Raw genomic sequence first — 25,232 nt, 5'->3', positions numbered from 1 at the left:
AGAACCAAAGGTATTTTCGTCATCCATGGACCCCAGCACGATAGAATTTTTGCATCAGAACGCTTTAATATTTGTTAGTCAACTTTTGTAGCACAGTGTAATTATCAAAAATACCATAACATATAGCCGTCCAGAAAACATTATGAAAGATATTGTGATTTTTCCATTATTGTGAAAAAAGTTTCTGTAGGCGGGTCCTGGCGTTTATTGTTAATTTTGATCTGCCCTCGTCAGCTTTTAGTCTTTAGACTTTCTTACAATTTGGTAGACACATTTATGATCACATGGTGATTTTTTCAAAATTAAGGATTCAAAGCTAATTTCAAAATTTTAGGTCTTGGACTCTTTTTAGAACCATGAAAAAGCAAAGAAAAAACAAATCCTCTCAATGTTGACGACCCCGCAAACCTTTTAAGGACCATGCAAATCAACATATGTATTGTACGAATTCTAAATACACACAGTGAAATTCGCGAACTAGCATATGTAGCTGTGAATTTATAGATAGCCGGAGGCTAAAATAGTTTTTTCCATAAAGCGAAATCCTTCAACATCAGACTCATCCGCGCCTATCCCCGAACGAAGACAAGAGAGAAACAAAACAAATATATTTTTACGAGAGACTTGAGGAAACAAAAGCTGGTAGGTCAAGACTTCGATGGGAAGGTCGTGTGAAACATAATATCGAAGATATCCCTGCAAACGGGGTAGATATTGCAAGAGATCGGGGAATGTGGAAATCTATCCTTGGTTCGGTTTATGTGACAAATATTCTTTGCGCAGTCAGAGTCACCTAAGAAAATTAAATATGTAAGTAAAAATGAATCATTCCACAAATGGAATAATAACTGTATTGGAACCATTCTATATGGGTCATTTTCAGCACTGGTCGAGCCGAAAAACATTCAAACAAGAACGAAGTAGTAGTTAACAATGAGGCACAATGAGGCATTTTATTCATTAGATCATTAGCATCTAATGCAATAATGAACAAAAGCATACCCACATGTACCATTCTACAAAATGTCAGTATTCGAGGTGTAATATACTTCAAAAGTGGCCGTGGGACTTCAGGCACGAAGAAAGACAATTTGATCGGAGGCGAACCACTGTTGTCTCGAAAATTAATTTGCAAGCCGATGCATTCAACAGTTTAGTAAATATAGCGATTATAAAACAATAGGCTCCAAATTTATCAACAAATATATAGCAGTTTTTACCACGGGACATTCTTGAACCTTTTTTTGAAAATTTCATGAAATTAGGTTCAGTAGTTTTGGAAAAATAATGTATTGAGAAGAGTTATATCTTGTCATCAGTTTTCAATATATAATATACTTAAAAAGGTTGGTGTGGTCCGGTTTTTTGGCTCCTAATATGTACGTAGATTCGGATACATAACCCCATTGTCTCGCAAAATTAATGGAGAAACCGATATAATCCGAAGTTTGGCATATACATATAGCGTTTAAAAAAAGGCGCGGGGAAGGTACTCTACATCTTCCGAAATTCATAAACTATACAATGGTCAAATTTCCTTTCCATAAAAAGCCATATTGGGTTATGACGAACATTTACAAAAAAAAAAATTATATCCAAATCAGTCCAACCGTTCTCAACTGATACAAATATCCACGAACGACATTTGATTTTTATTTACGAGTATTAAGATTGCTTCCCTTATCTGACCATATTAAACAAATAAAGAAAATCTATTAGAAACAACATTTTTAAATTTTATGCTCAATCGGAGAGTAATTATGATACTCTTACCACAGCAATCCCTCATATTATTTTGAGCGTACCTACTCTAATGTATGTATTTGCTAACATACAAAATCACCCCGACGATCTATTCAAAGGGGCAGTCAGCCTGACAACAAGTGAGTGAGTATTCATATTTAAATGAAATGCGATATTAAGTATGAATAACGACACAAAAGACCCACATTGTACTGTGCTTGCTCATCAGTAATTGCTGATGAGAAAAAGTCCGACATAAAGAATGTACAAAATATAGATGGTAATAGGCATGTACATATGTATGTACCATGTTTACAAAATATCCCAGCAAAACTACATATAAGTAATGATTATGTTCACAAAAATGTTCGGGACAAATCGGCAAGAAAATGACTGTCTTCATTAATGCAACATTGAGTTGTCACATGTGAGACAAATTAAATTTGTGTGGCAATGTTGAAGAGATCACATGACAGGCTGTCTCCTCGTCTGAAACCTCTTTTGGTAATGAACTGTTCGGAGATATTCTTCCCTATTTTAACGGAGGACCGGCTACCAGTTAATGTCATCTTACAAAGCCGAATGATTTTGTGGGAATCAGACATGGTGTATGAACTTATAGAGCAGTCGAATGTTGCTTTATAATCGACAAAAAGGTAGGTTTCCATCGTCATTTCTTGGGTCTTTTCCAGGATTTGCCTCAAGGTAAATATCTGGTCAATGGTGTCAGGTCTAAAGCCGCACTAATTTGGCCCAATTATGCCATTGACCATAGGATTTAGTCGTTCGCACTATACTACAATATATTATCAGCCCTATTCTGAACATTGAGCAACATTTCCCATTCCCACGCTTTCCATATTCTCAACGACTTGGGAGCAGCAAAAAATGGGAGAACAAATTTCGAAATTCGAAATTAGTTTCACCAAATTATTATAGCATACTTTTGGGGGCTGTAATTTTGTTTTATAATACAAAATGCATATTTGCATTGAATTCACGGTTTTTGAATTTGGTAAGTAACCTAATTCAACAACCGTGCATTAATTTATGGATTTTTTTAAGTGAATGGAGACAAACATTGTGTGGTGTTGATAATAAGCGCATTTTCTTCAAAATGTGCGAATTGATGTAAGCATTTTTTAATTGTTAGGCAAACATACTTTTTGTGTATAAAATAATAGGAACTTTTTAATTTTGTAACGAATTTAAAAATTGTATGTTGATGTCCATTTGGAATAATTTGAGTTAGGGGTTTAATGATTATATCGCTAGTTTTATTTATTCCTAATGATCGCTAGACCTCGTATTTTGCATATTAAAAAAAAAAAAAAAATTAAAAAAAAACATCTTATATTTTTTCTCGATTATTACATATTTTTGAAATATTTTTTAGGCCTAATCGGTATTATGAAAAACAAAACCATCAGCTTTTACAAATTATTTTGGAAACAAAAATTTATACCTTTAAATCAAAAGAAAGGCCAACCCAACATTTTTTACAATCAAAACAATAATTTGGCATATATGAACGTATGTACGTTTGTGCGATAGTTGTCGTAGTTGTTGAGGATACTAATAGATTTTCAATAGAAAGATAGTCATCTGATAAAAACTCTAAGGTTATATTACGAAAATGAATAGAAGTTGTAAAGATTGTATACACGCAGAGAAAAAAAATATTTTTCGGTTTTGTTGAAACAAAAAAATCTATTTTGGTTCCAAAAATGTGTTTGTTTTGTACAAACATTGTAATCCAAATCCAAAAATACCATCTTTTGTCCCGAACATAAAAAACAAAAACAACTTTCGAATTTCCGCAATATTGTAAAAAATCGTTAACAATACCGATTGTAGGAACAATCATAATCTAATTTTTTTACAAAACATATTGTCAGCCCTGAAAACCAGATACTAAATTTTTTGATTTGAGTGTATATACTTCTCATATACACTTTCCACACAACTTTGATATAAATATCGCGTATAATATTACGAGCATTGATGAACGCAATACATGGTCTGCTACTTTAGCTGACAACAAAGACAAACAAAAAGCCACAAGCAGCCACCACAACATAAGGAATAATTAAACACCATAACAAACATGAAAACGAAAGAAGAATGAAATAAAGAAGAATAATGAAACAAAACAGAAACAAATAAAAACAAGAGTCTCATTGTTGGTATACATACACACAAAAAAAAGATAAAGGCAGCATGTCATATAAACACCACAACTCACCAAAATTGTTTTTTCAACACGGCATCGAATAGCGAGAGAAGAGAAACAAATTTTCGAAGAAAAGAGAGAAATATTGTTCAGTTGACACAAACTATTTTTGGATTTAACAAAAACGATTGTTGGATTCACAATACTACATAAGGAATCCAACAATATGTTAACAATACATATTTTGCTCTTGGAATATTGTTGGATCAAACATATTTTTTTTTTCTCTGCGTGTATATTATATAGTCTGTTCCAGTACTGGAATAATCTACTAATTTTTACTTTTTTGTCGATGACATAAAGGAAAGTTTGTTATCGCAGTAAGAAATTGTAAATTCTTGCATTTTGTATGTTTTTATTAAGCAAACTCATTTTTATTTTTTACTACGATAATCGAAAAAAAAATTGTAAAAATTAGTAGATTCTTGCAGTACTGGAACAGACCAGATAAATATTTGCAATAATTTTGTCATGTAGATGTCTTGAAAGCAATATCTCCACCTACTTTTCACAAAAATATGACATTTCTTGAAACTTTTTGTCAAACTCCCACACTGTTTGCTGGCGAGATTGTTCCCACAAAAAGACACCAATTCTCCCACAATTCTAGATAGAGAATGCATACTTTTTCCCATGGGAACAAATTGCCAATTCGAACTTAATTCAGAATGAGGGGAAAGGGAGAAAACTACCACAAAACTTTATTCAGAATACGAAAATGTGGGAATGAGAAAATTTTCCTAACTCCGATGCGTTCAAATAGGACTGTATATTATATGCAATATGAAGCTAATTTATGCCACTGCAATTGGAGCACACAGTCTTCTTTCCTTTCTTGTGGACGGGACATAGGATGCTCACGTTCCAATAATCGGTTACGCGTTCTTCCTAACTAGCTAAAGAATCTCTGGGGCATTAAAGCGGGCTTTACAGTAGACTCGAACGATGAAAACACAAAGTGCTTCTACGGCCTCAGTCCGCTTAAACTGGTCACGGAAGACTTGCATTTCAGGTAATAAATAGCTTTTGGCCTCAGATGTACTGGATCTGGACATCTGAAGCCCACATCTTTCCCGTCAAGATGGCCATAATATGTCAATGCCAACTGTAAGAGCTCTTTCTAGTCGTCTTTGGCTGACATTGCATTAGTTTTCGTTGCAGTTCTTGTTCGATATTCTCAACTTCTTCTTTGGGCAGTAGTTTTAAATCATTCTCACCTACATCGAACTGGGATTTATCAATCAAGAACATTCTTTTTTGAAATGTTTGGAATATAAATAATAATAATAATGGAAATGGTGTAGACATTCGAACACTGCTGGGGCTTCTCCTCTTCGCTCTAAGGGGCACCTACACACAGAAAAATATATGTTAGAAATATGTTTGGATCCAAACAAACATATTTCAATTTGATTTGTTTGATGTACCAATATATTTTTTATTTTAGAACATATTTTTTATGGGTGGAGAGAGCATTTTTGTTAAAGAGAGTAACAACAGGGCTCTCGCGGCTGCGGAATGCTGTTTTATAATTAAGAGCTGTGTGTATGGTGTAATAGGAGACGCGGAAGCGTTGGCGGTGTATATGTGGTAAAATACGCGTGTTTCATGCTTTGTTGTTGTTAACCAACGCAGCAAGCGAAGATGAAAAAAATGGTATTAATTATGTTGTTCTTTTTTTCTTCAGTTTTTTTGAATACAATCGTTGATTAAAGACGGTATAGTGATTGAATAAATGAGTGATTTGTCTTTTTTTAAAGAAATTGTGATTTTTAGTAAATTAAATGCTCAAAACATTTTATAATTGAATCAAAAAGGTGAATGGAAATATTTTATTGAACAAGGAAGAAATCGTATTTAATATTGGTAACTACATCAATACATTTTTCATATGCATATGTATATTTGAAATATGGATGTAGGTACCTATTTATTACATTATATAATCACTTGATTCCAGATGCCGATTTCCCGCTGATGATTTCAACATTGAGGAAAATGTGTTTTTTTATTTTACAACTAAGGTGAAGCGTTCAACGATGTTTCTATATAATTTTTCTCTTTAAAAGTGTGACTTTTTATAAATTATTTCATTCAGTTTATCTTTTATTAAAGTCTGTTATGTATTTCTTTGGAATATTTTATGTACCTATGTGTCTGTTGTGCTTTTGCTTTTTTTCTATGCCTTTCAATAAACAACAAACAACCATTTATAAATGTGTGTATATGTTAGAGATAGCCAGTGAGCGCTTACTGAGAGCAAGTAAGCATACATTTCAATGTGTTTCACATGGAAATTTACGCTCCCTTGCTCTCAGAAAGCGCCCGCTGGTGCATGTGTTTGTTTTTTTGTGGCTTTTGGGTTTGTATTTGTTTCCACCCAAACATATAATTTGTTTGCACCCAAACATATATTTGTTTGCAGGACCCAAACATATGTTATGTTTGGGACTGATTGTAAACAAATATATGTTTGCTGCAAAATATGTTTTGGACATATGTTAGAGAGGCGTTTTTTTCTCCTTGTAGTTGCTGGTGACGATCATATGCGGTAAAATGGACCAAAAACAAAATTGTTATCCGATTTTGTAGCTGTCCCGTAGGTCGCAATAATAGTCCGATCGGCTGGCAACATTAGGAAATGTTTTAGTTTTAGACAAAGAAGAAGCTTGCAATTTATCATGATGATCAGATAATAATTAGCAGTTTTAATAGACCCAAACGTTTGGGTGAAAATAACTAATTTTCTAATAATTGAAGATGACCGGATAATACATGGCGGATGAAAATGGTCATTGGTGTTAAAAATAGGCGAATTTAACGTTTGGTGTATAATTTAATTTATGCAGGTCATATATCGGTAAAATAGCTTACAACATATATGGAAAAGACCTTTTGACATTTGCATTGATGCAAATTAAAGTACCGGTTAAATAACGGAAGTGCCAAATATATATGTGGGTGAGAACTCCAATACAGTTGCTCCATTATGTATTAATTTTTTGAAGTAAACTCTTCCACTCATCCGAAAAGTTCAGTTCAAACAATTGATCTCAACTTGGTATGTAAAACCACACAGATCCGTCACTTTTGCATCATCGACCAGAACGAATAGTTTTAAAAAGTTGAACTTTATTAAAAGCTTAAAAAATTTATGATCCAAATACATACAAATGTATGACTATAAGACTGGAGATTATGACGAACTGCTTTGCAAATGCCTATATACTCAGCGGAAACATCAACCTTAATTAATTAAAAACTTTCATAAATAATGGCCTTCGTCCTAAAAAGACAATAATAAATAAAAATCTTCACAGCAGAGCCCGGCTGCCCCGGCTGAGGTTTGAACCTGGGTTCTCTCCAACAAACAGACAATGTTGTCGAGATCTCAGCGTTCTAAGCCACTGCCAATGTATCATATCAACAAACTAGTCGACATGATGCCAATGTATCATATCAACAAAACTAGTCGACATGATATCCAAAACTTCAAAAACTGAAGGCATTACAATTCATGAAGGAAACCCCCCTTCGATTGTATATGTGTATGTATTGAGAAAATGATTCCTAGACAAGACACTAGGGTGACTTGATAAAGAAAAAGACTTCCATAAATACTTCATAATTACAAAATTGTAAAAATGTTTGTATAAATAGAAGTTATCAAATCAAAATCAGCCTTTGTCTTCTAGCCATTAGCATTCAAATACGCCTGATGAGCCTGGCTTAAACCACCAGGCGAAACGATCGTAGCGTAATGGTTGAGTGTGTGGTATTTCGCTAGAATTCATTTTTCAATACAAAACTCCTTAGGCCATATTAGCTCGATTAATCCAATTAATTAATTAAAAACTTTCATAAATAATGGCCTTCGTCCTAAAAAGACAATAATAAATAAAAATCAACCTATTTATTTTGCAAAGCACAAATGACGTATTACATGTAAGCACCACATATTACATAGAATACTTGATTTTGTTAATAATGTTAAGTAAGATATACGACAAAAACAATCAAAAAATTGGGATTTGTTTACAAATTTTGCAATGTGCGTAGTATTTGAACTCATACTGTGACGATGTATGAGTTCAAATACTACGCACATTGGCATCAACGAAAAGGCCAGGAGTCCACCTTTCATAAACAGTGTGTTTATAAAGGAAAATAGTTATCAAGTATAAATTTTCGTTGCAAAATAGAAATTATTAGATTTTTATGCAAAAGTTCGGTCCTTTGGCTACGCCAAATATCATCCGAAAATGTAGGCTTTTCAATGTATCCCAACCATAGATGACGTTCATATTTATATCTGAACTACAATACGAGGGCAGTTCGGAAACTTCTTAGCCTAGCACAAAAAACACGGTATAAACAGAAAAAAGTTAACTGTTTTGGAAACTTCCATCTCTGTTATGAACACATGTTAAATTTTGTTTCGATCTGGCAACAACAGGTGTTCAAAAAGACGCATCCGCAATTTTTTTACAATGGAAAAATTAGAAATGCGTGCTGTCATTAAATATTTACATAAAAAAGGTTTATCGGAAATTCATAATGATATGGTGAACGTGTTAGGTGAAAGTGCTCCTTCATATGAAAGTGCATGAAATTGCTAATATCATGGGCATCTCAAATGATCGAGTCCATTTAATTTTGCATGAAGAACTACAGATGAAAAAGCATTCTGCAAGATGGGTGCCGCATTTGTTAACAGTCGATCATAAGAATGAACATTTCTCAAGCTTGTTTGGATCGTTTTAAGCGAAATAAAATGGATTTTAAGCATCGTTTCATAACTGTTAATGATACATGGATCCACCACTATACTCCAGAGACAAAAGAACAATCCAAACAATGGACTGAATCTGGAGGAAGTACCCCAAAGAAGGCAAAAACAATTCAATCGGCTGGTAAGGTTATGGCAACGGTTTTTTGGGACTTCAAAGGTATTTTATATATTGACTATCTGCAAAAGGGTAAAACAATAAATTCAGAGTACTATTGCAACCTTTTGGATCAGTTAAATGTACAAATTCGAGAAAAACGTCCTGGCTTACAACACAAAAAAATAATTTTTCATCAAGACAACGCAGCGCACAAGAGTGTTTTAACAATGGCTAAAATCAACGAATTAAAGAACGAGTTGCTTGACCACCCACCTTATTCTCCTGATTTAGATCCCAGTGACTTTTACTTGTTCCCAAATCTAAAAAAATTTCTTGCTGGCAAGCGTTTTACCTCAAATGAAGATGCAATTACAGTTGTAAACCACTATTTTGAAGACCTCGAGGAAAACTATTTTAATGAAGGGATAGAATTGCTAGAAAAGCGTTGGACTATGTGTATTGAAGTTTCAATATAATCTCCATATTGAAAAATAAAAACTATTCTCTTTCATTGATAGGCTAAGAAGTTTCTGAACCGCCCTCGTAGCTATAGTATTCTTTCAAAATATAAATTTTCCAGTGGACTTACGACCTTTTCGTACTCCAATTTCTACATTTTGTGGACTTACGACATTTTCCAACAAGGGCAAAACACACAGAAAAACGCGACATACTACTAATAAATACTGCCATTCTCTTTACATTTGTAAAAAATCGATTATTTCTGATTCCGTTAAGACTTCTTTATCAAAATATCTTTTCCTGATATTCATAAATATTGAACACTTTCCAATAAAGATTGCAGATTGAACAGATGTTGTAAGGTTCAGTTCTTTGGCAATTTAATCCAAGCGCACCCGCTATGACCTTCATTATATACGATATTTGGCTTTGGGAATATTTGTTATAGTAATAAGCTTCTCCCAGCTCTGGGTTTACAAATTTGTAGATACGGGTTTCACTTTCTTGTTATTTTTGAATATGCTGGGTATAGTTAGAATTCTGAATTTCTTGTAATAATGCTTAACATGCTATGCACCAGTGTTCTCTGCTCCTATTAACTTCACTGCTCTCAATGTTGTACGAGTCTAAGCGATCTTTAAAGTCTTTATACCAAGAAATACTTTTTGTACTATTTTAATAACGAGGATATGCGGAAATCGATCTTGTTTAAACTCAAATAGTGCTTTAGCTATATATTTCAAGTGCAACCCATACGTGTATATATAGCCTGGTTCGTATCCTGTTCCTGGGGCTAGAACGTAGTTAGGTGTGTTCTCTGCAAGTTAAGAAGACGTTTAATGAAAAACCTGTACACTTTATCGATATCTTCAAAGTAATCGTGTCCAGAATTTGAGACCCGTAACCTTGGATTGAACGGCATACTGATAGAAACATTATCCAGTTAGCGTTGAGTGAAATATTCAGGTTTCCTATAAACCTTTTCCATATAGCGTTGAGACAGCATTTGGCGTCATCATTTTTCATTTGGATATGCTTTCAAAAGGATAATTTTGGAGCTAGTAATATACCAAGATATTTAAATTCAAAAAAAGTCCTCCCAAAATAATGGGTTTTTATAGTACTTTTTGTCGTCGTAACTACTTACAAAACCCCCCTACTAACCCAATATTTTAACAAGGGCATGTCGCACTGAATAGCTAGTTATTCTATGACCAATATAACCACTAGAATAACTAGTTATTTCATGAGACTTTTTTATTATAGATGTGAGATTACTCAAGTTCGGTCTTTGGTATAAAATGGTCATATTGAGATACAATTGTTGTTAATAATATTTTTCTTTTTGGTGCTTCATAGTAGTTTCTTATGAGAATATATCGTCACCATAAATGCCGGAAGACGTAACCAACAAAAATAAAACTTTACAGGAGAAGCAAAAAACGTTATAAAATGAAAACGGTGTTATAAAATATCGAAAATTTTTAGTATCGTGTTTTAAGACAGAGAAGAAATATATTTTTGGAAAAAAATTAATTTTTTTTCCAGAATGTTAGAAGCTGTGTGGGTTACGTCTTTTGGTATTGTATTTTTTCTGAAATGCTAAAAGACGTAACCCACAATTTATTGAGTAAACATTTGAAGAAACTAGTATAAATGAAAAATTATAAACAAATTAGGACTGGTTTATTGGCCTACGCGGTTAAGCGAACTTTAAATTAGCAATCTGACGGTGTTGGGTTCAATTCCCAGTCCTGACTTTGATATCTTAATCGACCACAATTAGGTGAACTTTTTATTCCAACCATCACTACTCGTATAATAACTTATAATTTCAATTGTATTAGATATTAAATCTGGAATATTATATTTATTGTTGTATTTAAGTCAATTTATGGACAAAATATAGTTCATATAAATTAAGTGATCTGTAACAGTTTAAATTTAACTTTTAATTGTCATAAGGAATGTTGTCATAACAGTAATGACAATCACTTGGAATTAAGCGTTTTAAGTCTTGCAGGTGTTGAAATTTCTTTTTTTGAAACTTTTAGCCTTTGTGTGTACATCTGAGGAGGATCCACTGGCTCAAATTTTCCGGAACTTCTCTATGGTAGAATCTGGCAGTCGTCATTGATATCAGTTTTAAAAAAGATTATACTGCTAGGATCAAAAGCCAATGCTCGCAGTGACTGCAGGATCTCCTGTCTTTTTGTATAAGTAAACCAATACAGAACATTTGCGTTTTTCTCTGGACCTACTTGATTACTACAATCAGTTGATCTCTATTAAACCATGGGTTGGTTGACCAGACCATTTTTTGCAAACTTACAGCCTAATCGTATCCGTCTTTAAAGAATACATCTTTGTACTAGAACGACGAGAATTTTGAGCATAAGCAATATCGAGACGAGCATTGCCTTCCGAATAACCACTTCCTTTTGTCCGGTTAACATAAGTTATGTTCCTTTACTTACGTGAGGTTACTATTTTTACCATTTGTTAACATTTTTAACCTGCAAAGCGTTACATTACACAAAAAACTGGTAAAACTGTAAGCCATTTTAAGAGAGTGAGAGAGAGCAAAAATATCTTTCTCTTGTACCACAGGCTACCTGACGAATTTCTTCAGGTAAAAAATGGCAGAACTGTTTTTTCGATATTTCTTGACGATTGTTTGACAATGAAGAAAAAATGAACAAAGAAAACAGAAGAAATAGGCGAACGCGACAAAACAAAAATTCTTGAGATATCGTCACCTAAGAGTCAAATTACAAATATGGAGGAATAAGCCGAGTAAGAGACAAAACTGTTAAAGTAACTACACCCTGTGATAGGTATTTCCATAAGCTTTCATACCTTACCCATTTTGTAGTAATCGGTTCAGTAGAACAGGGTCTAACCCGGTTTTGAACCTGGACTTTCGGGTCAAATAACCGGTTAACCGAATCCGCCCCCGTGGAAATTATACATTAACTCAATAAGCCCTCCCTCTGGCATTATAATTGCTGCAAATATCAAATAATACATTGTTTGTACTGCTGTTTAGTTTTGAAATAATGTGGGTTACGCCTTTTGTGTTCTATGAAAATTACAGTATGCTGTTACGTCTTTTGGCATTTCTTGAATAGGATCGTTATTTTTAAACGTAGAAGCTTGAAATTTCGCCAGAGCATGTATTTTAGCTTAATATATCAGATTCTATCAAAAAACGAATTTCGATTTCCCTGTCGGTTACGTCTTCCGGCATTTATGGTGACGATATATATCAGGGTTAGAGATGTTGGTAGGTGGTCTGACCATATTTGACATTGCACGTCGAAAGATTGAACTAGGTTTAATATATCCAAAGAAACAGCACAAATATCAATTACCGAACTAACATTTTTGTTAACAAAAGTGAAGCATCTAATGATGGATGCTCCTACTGTTCTTCCGTTAAGGATACCAAGGCCGTTGTCATTGCAGAATTCAATATATTTCTTCCTACTGGAATTTACTATTTTGTCCTTTGATTTCCCTGACTTACTTATGCTCTCATATTTCTGTACAATTTCCCGTGGAAGCAACTGTTCCTGTCCAATGCGTATATTATGATCACCAATAATTTAGTTCTGTCCCATCTTTTATTCTTTGAAAATCCTCCATCCAGCTTGTCCCACGTAGATATACTGGGCAAATTTAAAATTTTAATGTTTTAATTTCACAAAGTATTATGCCACAAATCTCTCTTTGTATGATCTCATGTTTAACTCCCTTTTCAACTAGACATTTCTTAACGCCGCACACCATACCACCAACACCCCTCCCTCGATTACTGATTCTAGTTGCAGGTTTCCAATAGGTTTTAAAATTTAAAAATCTTTTGTTATAGTTATTTTGGTTTTTTTTCTTCAACATGTGTTTGAAGTAAAATAAATATTTTGTTTGCTTCTATTGGTTCGGCTTAAGGTCAGAAAATTAAAAACAGAACATTTTCGGTGTCCCAGTTGCAAATGTTTTGAGCAGAACCAAATACGAGTTGGAACTTTATATATTTTTGCAAATTAAGTGCAATAAATCCAAAGTATTTGTTAAATCTTTAAAAAATGCCAAATAAACAATTAACCTACAACAATATTTGCATTTAAAATCCATAAATTACCTCAGATCTATGTATATAAAATGTGAAATTCACAATCCAGCTGCAAATGTTTTGAGCAGCACTGTAAGTTCTATTACTTTCGGGCTAGAATATTTCTCAAGACTGCAAAACAAAATTCTATATATATATCGACACCTCCAAATAATAGTATGCTAAGTCTAAAAAGTGAGTTTTGCAGGAGAAGCTCTCAAAGTGTGGACATTTTTTTGAACTTCAGTACTATGCTAAGTCAATATTTGTTTATAACTTCTGTTCGGATTGACCGATCATTACCAAAATTTGACAGAATTTAAGTTAAAGGACGTTAAATATAAAAATGTAAAGAACTTGAAAACATGCTAAGTCGACTTAGCATACTATTGTTTGGAGGCGTCGATATATACTAGTTACCAAGCTTTGCCTTCGTTTGCCACCATAACAACATCCTAATACGCCTGAAGATCGGCTTAACCACCCGTGAAACGTAGCGTAATGGTTGGATGCGTGGGACTTCGGTAGACTCCTAATTTTTCAAGGTCTAACAGCTCAACTCGAAAGAGAATTAATTAAATATCACTATAAATGACCTTCGCCTTAATAAGGCAAAAATATCAAATTCTTATTAGTTTCTGAGATAAACGTTCGGTTTAGCCCGGTTTAGATGAGGTTTTTTCGAGTTGGAGACACAAAAACACTGTGACCGACCAAAGCATAACAAGTCAAGATCAAGCGTAATGAAAATATACTAAATCGTTTATTCAATCGACACCACCCAGACTAATATTTCCACATACATATGTATATATATCCACAGCCAATTGCAAGAAAGTGATTGATAGGTGAGTGGTTCGAGTGTATGGACTAAAGTACCATGCGAGTATTTAAATATGGCTTAGATTGACTTACCTTCACGTGCAAATTCTGATAGTATCGGATGATATACGGCGGCAATTTCTCGGCTGTTTCCAAGCCAATCCATTGAATACAAAATGTCTCTAACGATGTATCGCAATCTTCGTCGTCATCCATTCACTTTCACTGACTCGGTCGACGCATGCACAGAGATGACAAGGCGGACGTAGCTGTCACAGCACTGCTCTGCGACAAGAGCAAATCAGGCAAGCATTCCCACAAAATCAACCAAAGCGTCTTATTTTTTATTTTTTAATATCCTTTTTTGATGGCATCGTCGCTAGTGACATTCGTCAACAATAACAACACAAAAAAAACGGAAACTGTTACGGCTTCCTTTCACTTCGACGATAACGCTGAAGCGGCCGCTGCTGCTGCTGCTTTATTTTGATGTTATGTTCTTCTGGCGGACAACTGTAAGGAAGGGAAACAAATAGTTCCACACTGCCTTTCACGAGTGCGCCAGATAGGATAGATTGGTGTCTCCCAAAGCGTTTTTGTTATTTATTTTTTCGTTTTTCTCTTGATAATCTTTATTTGGCGTTTATTTATTTTGCATCCGTTGTGCATGTGTGTGTGTTTTGTTTTTGTACTTTTAACTAAAGGGGACTAACCACAAAGATGAGTAGTATTTTAATGTACAGTGGGGAGCGTAGATAGACGGATGACCGATTTCATTTCTAATAAAGACTTAGGAAATCCATCCATAATTTCCCATATATTTCATTAGCTTCGTTATATTTTGCAATATAAAATATGTCGACAATAAAATTAAAACGAAGGTAAAACTACCAAAACTCCTAGTATTTGTTACATTACTTCCCCATAGTCTGGAAGTTATTTGATGACCTGTTTCGCTAAGCCGATACGAATTCTGTAGTTTTTTTTTTTGGTTGAAAACAAAACTAATTCCAATATTTTTCACAAAATATATAAGTTTTTTATTTGATTTCCACCGTAAAGCATCGACAAAATCTTTTGCGAGAATCACAAAATCCCAATTCCCGAAAAACACGGGGTTTTTATTTTTAATACAAGGTTTTATTCATTTAATATCATTTGTGATAAATGTAAATATATATTTCGCGATTTCACGGGAAAATCCCGTAGGAAATATACCGATAATTTCCGGTGCGTGAATTCTCTACCCGAAACCCTATTTGCGATCATATAAAGTATATACACTAGGTTACATACATAATCTGCGTACAAAAGTAACGTGCAAGAAATTCCCATTAATTGTTTCTTTGTCAAATAGGCTAAGTTAATTTTTGCACCAATTTTTTATACTAAGTTAAGCGATTAGCTCCGAAGGTCTTTATCGTATTTCAAGTAATAAAAATAGTTTTCACAACCCGGAAGCGTAATTTATGTTTGTTACTGTCTTGTAGTGCAGCACGGTTTGAAAGTTTCAAGGTACGGGTAAATCTGGATCTTAGCAAAAACTCTTGTACTTTTACCAATTTAGTTGTCTCTAGTTTCAAAATACTACATTTTATATTATAAATAAATTTCCAATGGAGATCAAATAAGTTTTTCAACGGCATTTTTATTTCATATTTTTTGAACATTTTTATGTTTTTTATACTCTCAGTTTTTAGGCTAATGCGGTTAAAGTCCAAAACAATTTAATACAGGTGAAGCCAAGGTTTCTACTATATAATAAAAAGCTGAAATACCGAATTTTTGGGTAGTATATTCTTTGCCAAGCAAAAAAGTAATCAAATCGGGTTCACGGACACAATAATGATTGGGAAGACATCCACATAATTAGAAAACATTGAATAGTCATTTTCTGAAAGTCAGTAAAAGGGGTCCAGAAAGCTCAAACAAGTTCAACTACCACCATTTCAAAGGCCAGATCATGACATATTAATCTTATTTGTGTAAATTGCTGATGTAATAGAACAACACTAAACTAATAACTACCTCGGGCATATATCCTGATATCAACCCTTATACAATTTTTGGGTCCATTTTAAGAAAAAAAAACCTCGAAAAAGATTCTCCAACGAAGGATCAAGATTTACTAAAAATTGGGGAACCTGTTCCCTTAGAGTGGAACATGCCGAGCCTTAATTTTGGGTTAACTAAGTTGATTAAAGCTCCAATGAATGTCCAAAGTGGATAACTTAATGAGAAACATTTCTTTGGTAATTCTGCAAGAAATCATAGATTTGGTAATTTTTGCAATACATTTATTGTCACCTCAAAGTAGTAGGTAATTCATATTTTTGGCAGTATTTATTATTAATCGGAAATAAATTTTGCATATTTTGACGGAATATTGTTTTGAGGACCAATAACAAGAGATTTACACAAAAAACCGTATAGTTTTTACATAATTTGTTGCCATAAACGAACAATTAATATGAACATTAATATGAACATTAATTAATTCAGCGTTCGTTATAAACGTGTTCGTCTATAATATTATTATTGCAGCTTACAACTCACCGACAACAATCGGTTAAATGAAAACGCAAAATTATGAATGAAAAAAATCAAAAAATGTTGACAACACTGTTGCTATCCGTGGGAGTCAGCGACACCTTATTTTCGGTTGTTAACTTACAGAAAAAAATGTTGGTTAGTTACCGAAAATATAAGCATTTGTATTTTACCGATTTTTGTCGGTAAATAATTTCACTACATGCGTGAAAATCCTGTAAAATGCTAGAAAACCTACACGCGAAATGACATTTTTTGTTTGTTATATTCGGAGTGGTTTTAAGAAGTTGGATGTGTGTGCAAATATTGAGAAATATTCTATGGGAACAAACAAAGTTGTTCGTTATAAACGCAGTTACTTAAACCGATTTTCGCTATAACCGAATTTTACTGCAAACTATTTGTTTTACTGTATATTAATCATTGAAAATGTATAATTAGCCCATAAGTTCACCGTTATTAATTTCTGTCTCAAAAACAGGCCAAATTACCTATAATTCATAGTCCGGATTATTCACCTTAGCTGTGCATATCACTGTGACAGTGTCATTTCGATACAAATATTACAAGTATTGCAACAAATGGAGCGAATAATACAAGCAACCAGATTGAATATTTACATTTGTGTTGGGATGATGATGGCCCACATCAAAAACGCTAAGTAATCTTTAACGAAATGCAGTCTATGAGAAATCAAAACTGACAAATGCTGAATGCTGGTTAGATTAAAGCACAGTTTTTATTATTTCAGTCTTAATTGGCAGCAAGGCAAAGCATATTGTCGTAGCCAATCCTTGACCACATATACCACCCCTAGCCCCAAAACTCCCCCAACTGCACAGAAAATTTGTTTGACAAGTATTCACCATGAATGCTAAGAGATTTTTTGAAATGTTGCCAAAACAGTATATTCAGTGTTGTCTGTGATGTCTGTGGCAGAAGAAATTTTGTAAAAAAATATATAAATGAATAATTTGTATACATCTTTCTGTTGTATGCATTTATCCTACCGATGGTAGAAAATATCATAATATAGAATTTTTACAAAAATTCAGCCCAGAAAACCTGTCACTGAAATTTTCGACTTGATTGTATGTATGGTAACATGGGGCGGCTACACCAGCGCCGATTTTCGCGCAAAATATAAGTGCTAGAAAAAATCCGTTAAAGGCAAAATTATGAGTTTAATGAAGATCTATCATCTCCCAAAAGTTGGCAGCTGTGTCATAGGTATGATAGCGAACGCACGCGGTTTTGTGTTTTCAGGGTATTGGGAAAATACTTATGGTAGGTATTTTTTATGATATCTTCTTTACCTTTTGTGATATCAAAAACACATTTTATACCGTTAGAAGACAACTACTGAAGATTATAAATCCCAACAATTCGCATGAAAAAAAAAAAACAATTACAAATTTCAATATATTAATATTATGAAATACGTAAGGGGTGGGGCGCCTACGCCGTATCTTGTTTTAGTTATATTATGATTTTTGTACCTAAATTCAAGGTGCCTACTTCAATTAACGGCTAGAATCGGTTACTTTTTGTGAATTATATTGATTATTCAATAGAAAACGTGTTCCTTTTTGCATAATGTTGATATTTAAGGAAGAAGTATGGTAAATTACAGTTTTAGAGTCCGTTGGAGAATATTCAATATCGGTGGCGAAGCTGCCCCATGGGTGGGGAGGCTTCGCCACTTTTTAGACATTTTGTAAATTCTCAAAAATAATATTTTAAAAACAAAATTATAACCATTTATATATCAAAACTTATGTTCAAGATATGCTAATATTTGTACCAAAAATAATATTTGAAAAAACGTTAAGGCGTGGCGAAGGCGCCCCATGTTACCATAATTCTTTTTTACACTTTCCTCATAACTTTGGTATAAATTTCACGTATAATATTATGCGTATTGACAAACACAACACATAAACAAGTTTTGCCTAAAACTAAAACGACAACAAAGTGAATGAACACACATTAACTACTCCATCCCTGCAAACATTTTCTATCGCCTAAAAATAGTTCGCGATTCTCTTGGGCGAATAATTTGTCGCAGGCGATATCCCCTAAAAAATCTTCCGCGTATCACCAACCTAAAGTAAGTGTTTATGCAATGCGAATCTCGTCCAAGATTCGCTGACGAATCATATGGAAGATCTTAAGAAGAAGAAAATATAAAGAAAAAATTAAAGGACATTTATTTTTCATTCTTCTTTGTTTTTTGTTTCTTTCATTTGTTGTCTTTAATTTTTACCCTTTTTGTTTTCTTTTCTGATTTGTTATAATTTTTAATTATTCCTTATGTTGTAGTACTTGTATTCACTTTCTTCATTTCACTTGGCAAAACCCGGACATATTTGTGTTTGTCAGTACTCATAATATTATACGTGCCATTTGTATCGTATTTATGTAGAATATATGTATATAGTCCTTTTAATTCCGACTGGAACATAGGGCCGTCACAAATGTTTTCCATCTATCTCTATCCCTGGCAAGATTTTTCATTTCACTCCATGTTATTCAGCTCTGTTTTAATTCCGATTCTACTTGGCGCCTCCAGGTGCATGTCGGTCGACCAATACGTCTCGAACCTTGAGGATTGTACTCGATTAGTTGTTTGGTTACGTCAGTTGAAGCTTTTCTCATGGTATGACCAAGCCATCTGTATTTCTTTCGCTTAATTTCTACTTCCAGTGGTTGTTGATTCGACATATTCCACAGAGCATTGTTGGTTATGGTGTTGGGGCAGTAAATACCATATATGAAGAAAAGACAAAATTTTTTAGTTTTCCATAAAAAAACATTAAAAATTTTTTTTAAGCTACATGAATGATTTTTGGTACATACATTGGGAAAAAAATCCCATTCTTAAATCTGTTCGAGATACTAATTTTGGTTGTTGCGCGCAAAAGTTATGGCGGTTTCAATTCTGATAAAAAGAAAAAATCTTAAAAAGACTCTAATCATTATATTGAGAAACTCTCTTAATTAGGAAACTTAATACAAATTCGCGGAAAGATCGCCGAGATACATAGCAGAAGATTCGTTGTAGCGATTGATAATAAACAATAATTGTAGAGAATCGTCTATGAATGGCAAATTACTCGCGTGGGTGATTTTTATATAAAAATTCGCTAAAAGATCGCCGGAAAGAAGCGCAAAAGAATAATCTGATCAAAAAATCGCCCAACAACCTTCCAAATGTTTGCAGGGAAGAAACAAATAAAACAAGAGTATCATTGTTGGTGTACATCAATCATTAACAAGAAGAGAGCATTTCTATGGTGAATCGAAAACGTAAAGGCGAGTGTTTATCTATGGTGTACATACACAAAAAACGAAGATAAACAAAACTCACCATAATTGTGTTTTTCACCACGGCATCGAATACCGAGAGAAGAGAATAAAATTGTCGAAGAAAAGAGAATAATATTGTCCAGCAGATAAAAACTATTGTTGGATATGACAAAAACAATTATATCTTTACAATACATATTTTGCTCTTCGAATATTGTTGGGTCAATCATATTTTTTTCTCTGCGTGTAAACTGTGTTGTTTTTTTATAAACAAAAAAAATATTTTTTATCTTATAGCTTATTTTTCAACTTCCAGTGGCCATAGAATAACTAGTTAATCTAGTGGTCATAGAATAAGTAGTAATACAGTGCGACATTGTCTTGTTAAAATAATGGGTTAGTAGGTGGTTTTGTAGGAGGATCTTTGGGAGGATCTTTTTTGCAGGGTTCTTCTAGTCACGTTTCGCTAAATTGTTTTTCAGAAAATCATTTACAGGATTGTAGTACTCGCGATTCTGAGTAATTTGATATTTATGTCGTGAATGTAGTACGCATAGCTTCAAAGAAATATGCAACCAAATGCAGAAATTTCGTGCAAACGTTATTCTAAAAATCATATTTTTCGGCTTTAGTTTTTATACCCTCAGCATTTATGCTAACGAGGGTATATACACTGTCATCCGGGCAAAATGTGCCTCATCGAAATAATGGTTTTAGATCCCAAGTATGTTTGGACGAAATGTGTTTCAGACAATTTTGAGTTGATTTAGCCATGTCCGTCCGTCTGTCTGACTGGCTGAAGCGCACGATAACTCTCGAACGGATCAACCGATTCGGTCCAAAATTTGGCTTTCGTAATATTTTGTCAGTTTAAGTTCGAAGATGGGTTATATCGGTCCACTCCTTCCGGTACCTTCCAAACAAAAGTTTGAAAATATTCGGAAAATTTGTGCGCACGATAACTCTTGAAGAGAGTAACGGAGTTGGTCCATAATTTGCATATCGTGAAATTCCTACCAGACTTAGATGAGGTTCCAATGTGGCCTTCGTAATATTTTGTGCAAACTTAGGGGTCGATTATGGATAGCAACTCAACTATAGTTGCGTTGCCAGAAGAGAAAATCATACAACTAAAATAAATGAAACGACACAAATTTTAGTCAAATTCATTCAATATCAGTGTTTTGAACTTTGAGCTACTAATTTAATGGTAAAACGTATGAAATTTCAATGCGGAAATGGAAATTTCTATTATTAAATTTGCTGTCGGCAACGCAACTGGAGTTGGATTGTTATCCATAATCGATCCCTTAGTTTAAGTTCGAAGATAAGCCATATCGGTCCACACCTTCAGGTACCTCCCCCAAAAAAGTTCAAAAATGTTCAAAAAAAATTGTGCGCACGATAACTCTGGATGGGAGTGACCGATTTGGTCCATACTTTACACATCCTAATATATTTACCAGATATAGATCAGGTTCAAATATGGACTATATTTGTTTTGTTCAGTCCTTCGGGTACCTCCCACACAAAATTTTGGATAAATTCACTTTAAAATCTGTTCTCGAATCACTTTGATTTTTGTTGAAGCATCTTGTATTCTCTGTCTCAATTACGACAATAAACGATTTTTCGGGGGCAAGTCCACACTTCTTGAGAAAATAGCCCGAATACTGCGTTCGTCCACACTTTGGATATCGTAACATTTCTTCGAATATTAGATGAAATTCGAAGGTAGTGCTTAGAGTATTTCAATCCACACAGGCTGAGGGTATATCTCTGTCGGCAAAGCCGACTGATACTTTTTTACTTGTTCAATTGTCATTCGATTAACTCGTACAACATTGCAAATTGTAGATTTTTAAGTTCCGGATCTAATAAATCATTCCATATATAACGCGAGATATAAGAAATTCTGAAATAGAATCGCGTATTTAATAGCGGTTTCTGTGGAGCATTTCTGCTTCAATGAAAAACACTGATACACCCAGTAAAAAATCATTACCAAATAATGGGTTTTAAGAGTACTTTTTGGTACTCTTAACTACTTACTAATCCATTATTTTTACAAGGGCATGTCGTACTGAATAACTAGTAATTCTATAACTACTGGAATAACTTGTTACTATATGGCCACTAGAAGTTGAAAAATGAGCTGAAGATTATATATTACAACAGTTGAGGCGGAATTTGGTTTTCAATTTCAACGCACTTCATATTTTTATTTTATTCTACTTTATTTTATTTTGCTTTCTGCTGGATTTGATATTGCGATCTTCTGATTTGAAGAGGAACACACTACAACATACAGTGTTACGCTTACGAACATGAAGGGTTGTTTAAACGTTTACACGTGCACATCCAACTGTTCACCATAGAACAGCCGTAAAAGCAATAACCGAAATTTACACGATTGATTCTATAAACTTTTTTTTAAACGAATAAAAAGATTTCATAAAGTTTTCTACAAGCTTAAAAAGAATGACGTGGATGGGATCGGTTTAAATGTGACCAACATCAGCCCAAATATCGAGGAGGTTTATGAAGAAGTTACCAAGTCTAATTTGAATTTAACGGCCAACATTTGTGCAAGATGATGGGAATGTTTGAGGTGTAGAACACTTTTATGGGATAGCTGCGGTATAGAACGCAATAATACGGAAACCTTGAATGTAGATGACAACGGCAAAGACGAGAACGGTGGACAATAAGCAAAAGTTTAGTCCACTGCTTCGCCTAAATATCATCTGATTATTACCTAAAGCCGTGGACAGCTTCTTTGCAATGTACGCTAACCTTGGATGACGTTTTGCACTATATCTGAACTACATTAGCCGTAGTTTTTTTTTTATTCCTTTATTTGAAATTATTTGATTTAATGTCTTATACTACGAACAATAGTTTAAAACAAGAAAAACGAATAATTCAAAAGTTCATACTGAACATAGGGCGTTTTTTCTTTTTAAAAGTGCGACTTTTTATAAGTTATTTCATTCATTTTTTCTTTTATTAAAGTGTGTTATGTATTTCCTTGGCATTTTGTATGTACCTATGTGTCTGTTGTGCTTTTGCTCTTTTTATGCCTTTCAATAAACCACCACCAATTATAAATGTGTGTATATGTTAGAGATAACCAGTGAGAGCTTCCTGAGAGCAAGTGAGCATTCATTTCAATGTGTGTCATATAATTTGTTTGCACAAAAAAAAACATATATTTGTTTGCAGGACCCAAACATATATTATGTTTGGGACTGATTGCAAACAAATATATGTTTGCTGCAAAATATGTTTGGGACATATGTTAGATAGGCGTTTTTTTCCTCCGTGTACGTTCAAATTTCTCGCGTGCTAAAATTTTGCCGACGGTTGTAGTATCACTAACGAAGGGATTTAACAAAATATTTTATTTAGAAGTGGTGCTTGTCGCATTTTGCGGACAAATCATTGTCATTGTCGCAATTATTCACCATTGTTCCGTCGAGATGCAATTGCACACAAACCCAACCACTGCACACAACCATCGTCACCATGAGCATGTTTTCGTCCTAACTGTCTTCGCTCGTCTCGAACCGCCGCTCTTAGTGTTGGACACCTTGACACTTGTAATGTATGGTGATTGGTTCTTACAATCCAAAGACGCATACATTACATCATGGCCAGTTGTACGAATGTTGCCATCCATTTAAAAATAAACGGTAACTAGTACCAGGTATTCAGTCAAACGTAGAGGATTTGAGGATACATTACGTGCAAGAAATAATAACATTTACCTGTTGTAAAATGTGTATCGGCTCTTCCAATAAAAATATACTCAGCCTGTGAGAGTGGAAATATGAAGTGTCTACTGATACACACACATTACAAAGATGTTTTTTACGATTTTCGAAAAAAAAGAAACAAAAAGACCCCTTGATGACCCGCAATAGGGTTAATATTTGTAACAAAAATATTCCCCACATTCTTCTCAGTAAATTTGTAAAAGACACTATATGCATACCTAAAATTAAAAAGATTCCAAGATGTCTAAACTCGAATATTAAAAAAAACAAGCTATAAAATGTTTATACATAGAAGTCAAATATAGCAGCAAGTTATTCATAAATATGGGTAATGTTTCAGATCCCTGCCCATACGTTACGTAAACCTTAGGTATTAGCCCCATTCCTCTAGACTAGGGTCTTTAATATCATGCCAATAAAGGTGGAAGATATTGTTCTCATATGCCGAAACCCATAAAAACCATTTATCCGCACTTCGTTACTGTCATGGACCGCCAGAACATATAGAAGACTACTACTACTGTTGCAATTACTTGAAATTACGCAGTTTCTGTTTAATTTCAAACATATTCTGTTGAAAGTACTGTTTTTGCAATAATTTGTGTTTGGAACTACGCATTTCCATAAATTGCTCTATAATTTGTTAATTATTGAGCACCCCCTAAAAAATCAGAAAAAAATCACAGTCATTTCATTACAATTTTCAACAAATAATTTAGAGTGTTTAATAATAGGCAAAAACATGTAATAATCGAGAAAAAATGTCAGAATTTATCTTGAGTTTTTTAAAAATATGCAAAATACGAAGTCTAGCGATCATTAGGAATAAATAAAACTAGCGATATACTCGTTAAATCCCTAACTCAAATTATTCCGAATGGACATCAACATATAATTTTTAAATTCGTTACAAACTTAAAAAATCCCTATTATTTTATACACAAAAAGTAGGTTTGCCTAATAATTAAAAAATGTTTACATGAGTACAAAACCACACAATAACGTTTGACTCCATTCACATAAAAAATCCTTAAATTAATGCAGGGTTGTTGAATTATGTGAGCTGTGCGTTTACTTACCTAATTCAAAAACCGTGAAATCAATGCAAATACGCATTTTTATCATAGACTAATAAATTCATAGACAAAGAGAATTGTAGGGTGCTTCTTTTTTGTAGGTGTCGCCGGTATGCAAAGTACCTAATCTTTTCACACAATTGCACAATGTTTTAGGGCAAATTACAATATTTTTTTGGATTTGTTTATATGAGGATGTTGATCTGGCCAAAGATTATCCATATTTTGTCTTTTATCAGAATAAATAGTTTAAAA

At 33.7% G+C, this 25,232-nt stretch overlaps 1 protein-coding gene across 19 annotated transcripts in view; it reads right to left on the bottom strand.

Annotated features, from left to right (window-relative positions):
• CASK (peripheral plasma membrane protein CASK) overlaps positions 1 to 25,232 on the bottom strand; it is a 194,445-nt gene that overhangs the window by 99,234 nt on the left and 69,979 nt on the right. For 5 of the 19 annotated variants that reach the window (XM_073963072.1, XM_073963077.1, XM_073963075.1 and 2 more), the window contains exon 2: positions 14,357 to 14,776. The exons of 10 other annotated variants lie outside the window; for them this stretch is intronic. In XM_073963072.1, the coding sequence (XP_073819173.1) occupies positions 14,357 to 14,479 (123 nt within the window). In that variant the 5' untranslated portion in view covers positions 14,480 to 14,776. Of the gene's footprint in view, positions 1 to 14,356; positions 14,972 to 25,232 lie in introns of all 19 variants that reach the window. 4 more of the 19 variants (XM_073963073.1, XM_073963078.1, XM_073963079.1 and 1 more) reach the window with 2 other exon arrangements.

This window comes from Musca autumnalis, unplaced genomic scaffold (genome assembly GCF_047663935.1).
Source record: "Musca autumnalis isolate F117 unplaced genomic scaffold, ASM4766393v1 scaffold_1, whole genome shotgun sequence".
Lineage (NCBI taxonomy): Eukaryota > Metazoa > Arthropoda > Insecta > Diptera > Muscidae > Musca > Musca autumnalis.
The sequence above is the reverse complement of the archived record's forward strand: the minus strand, read 5'-3'. Positions and strand labels throughout refer to the sequence as shown.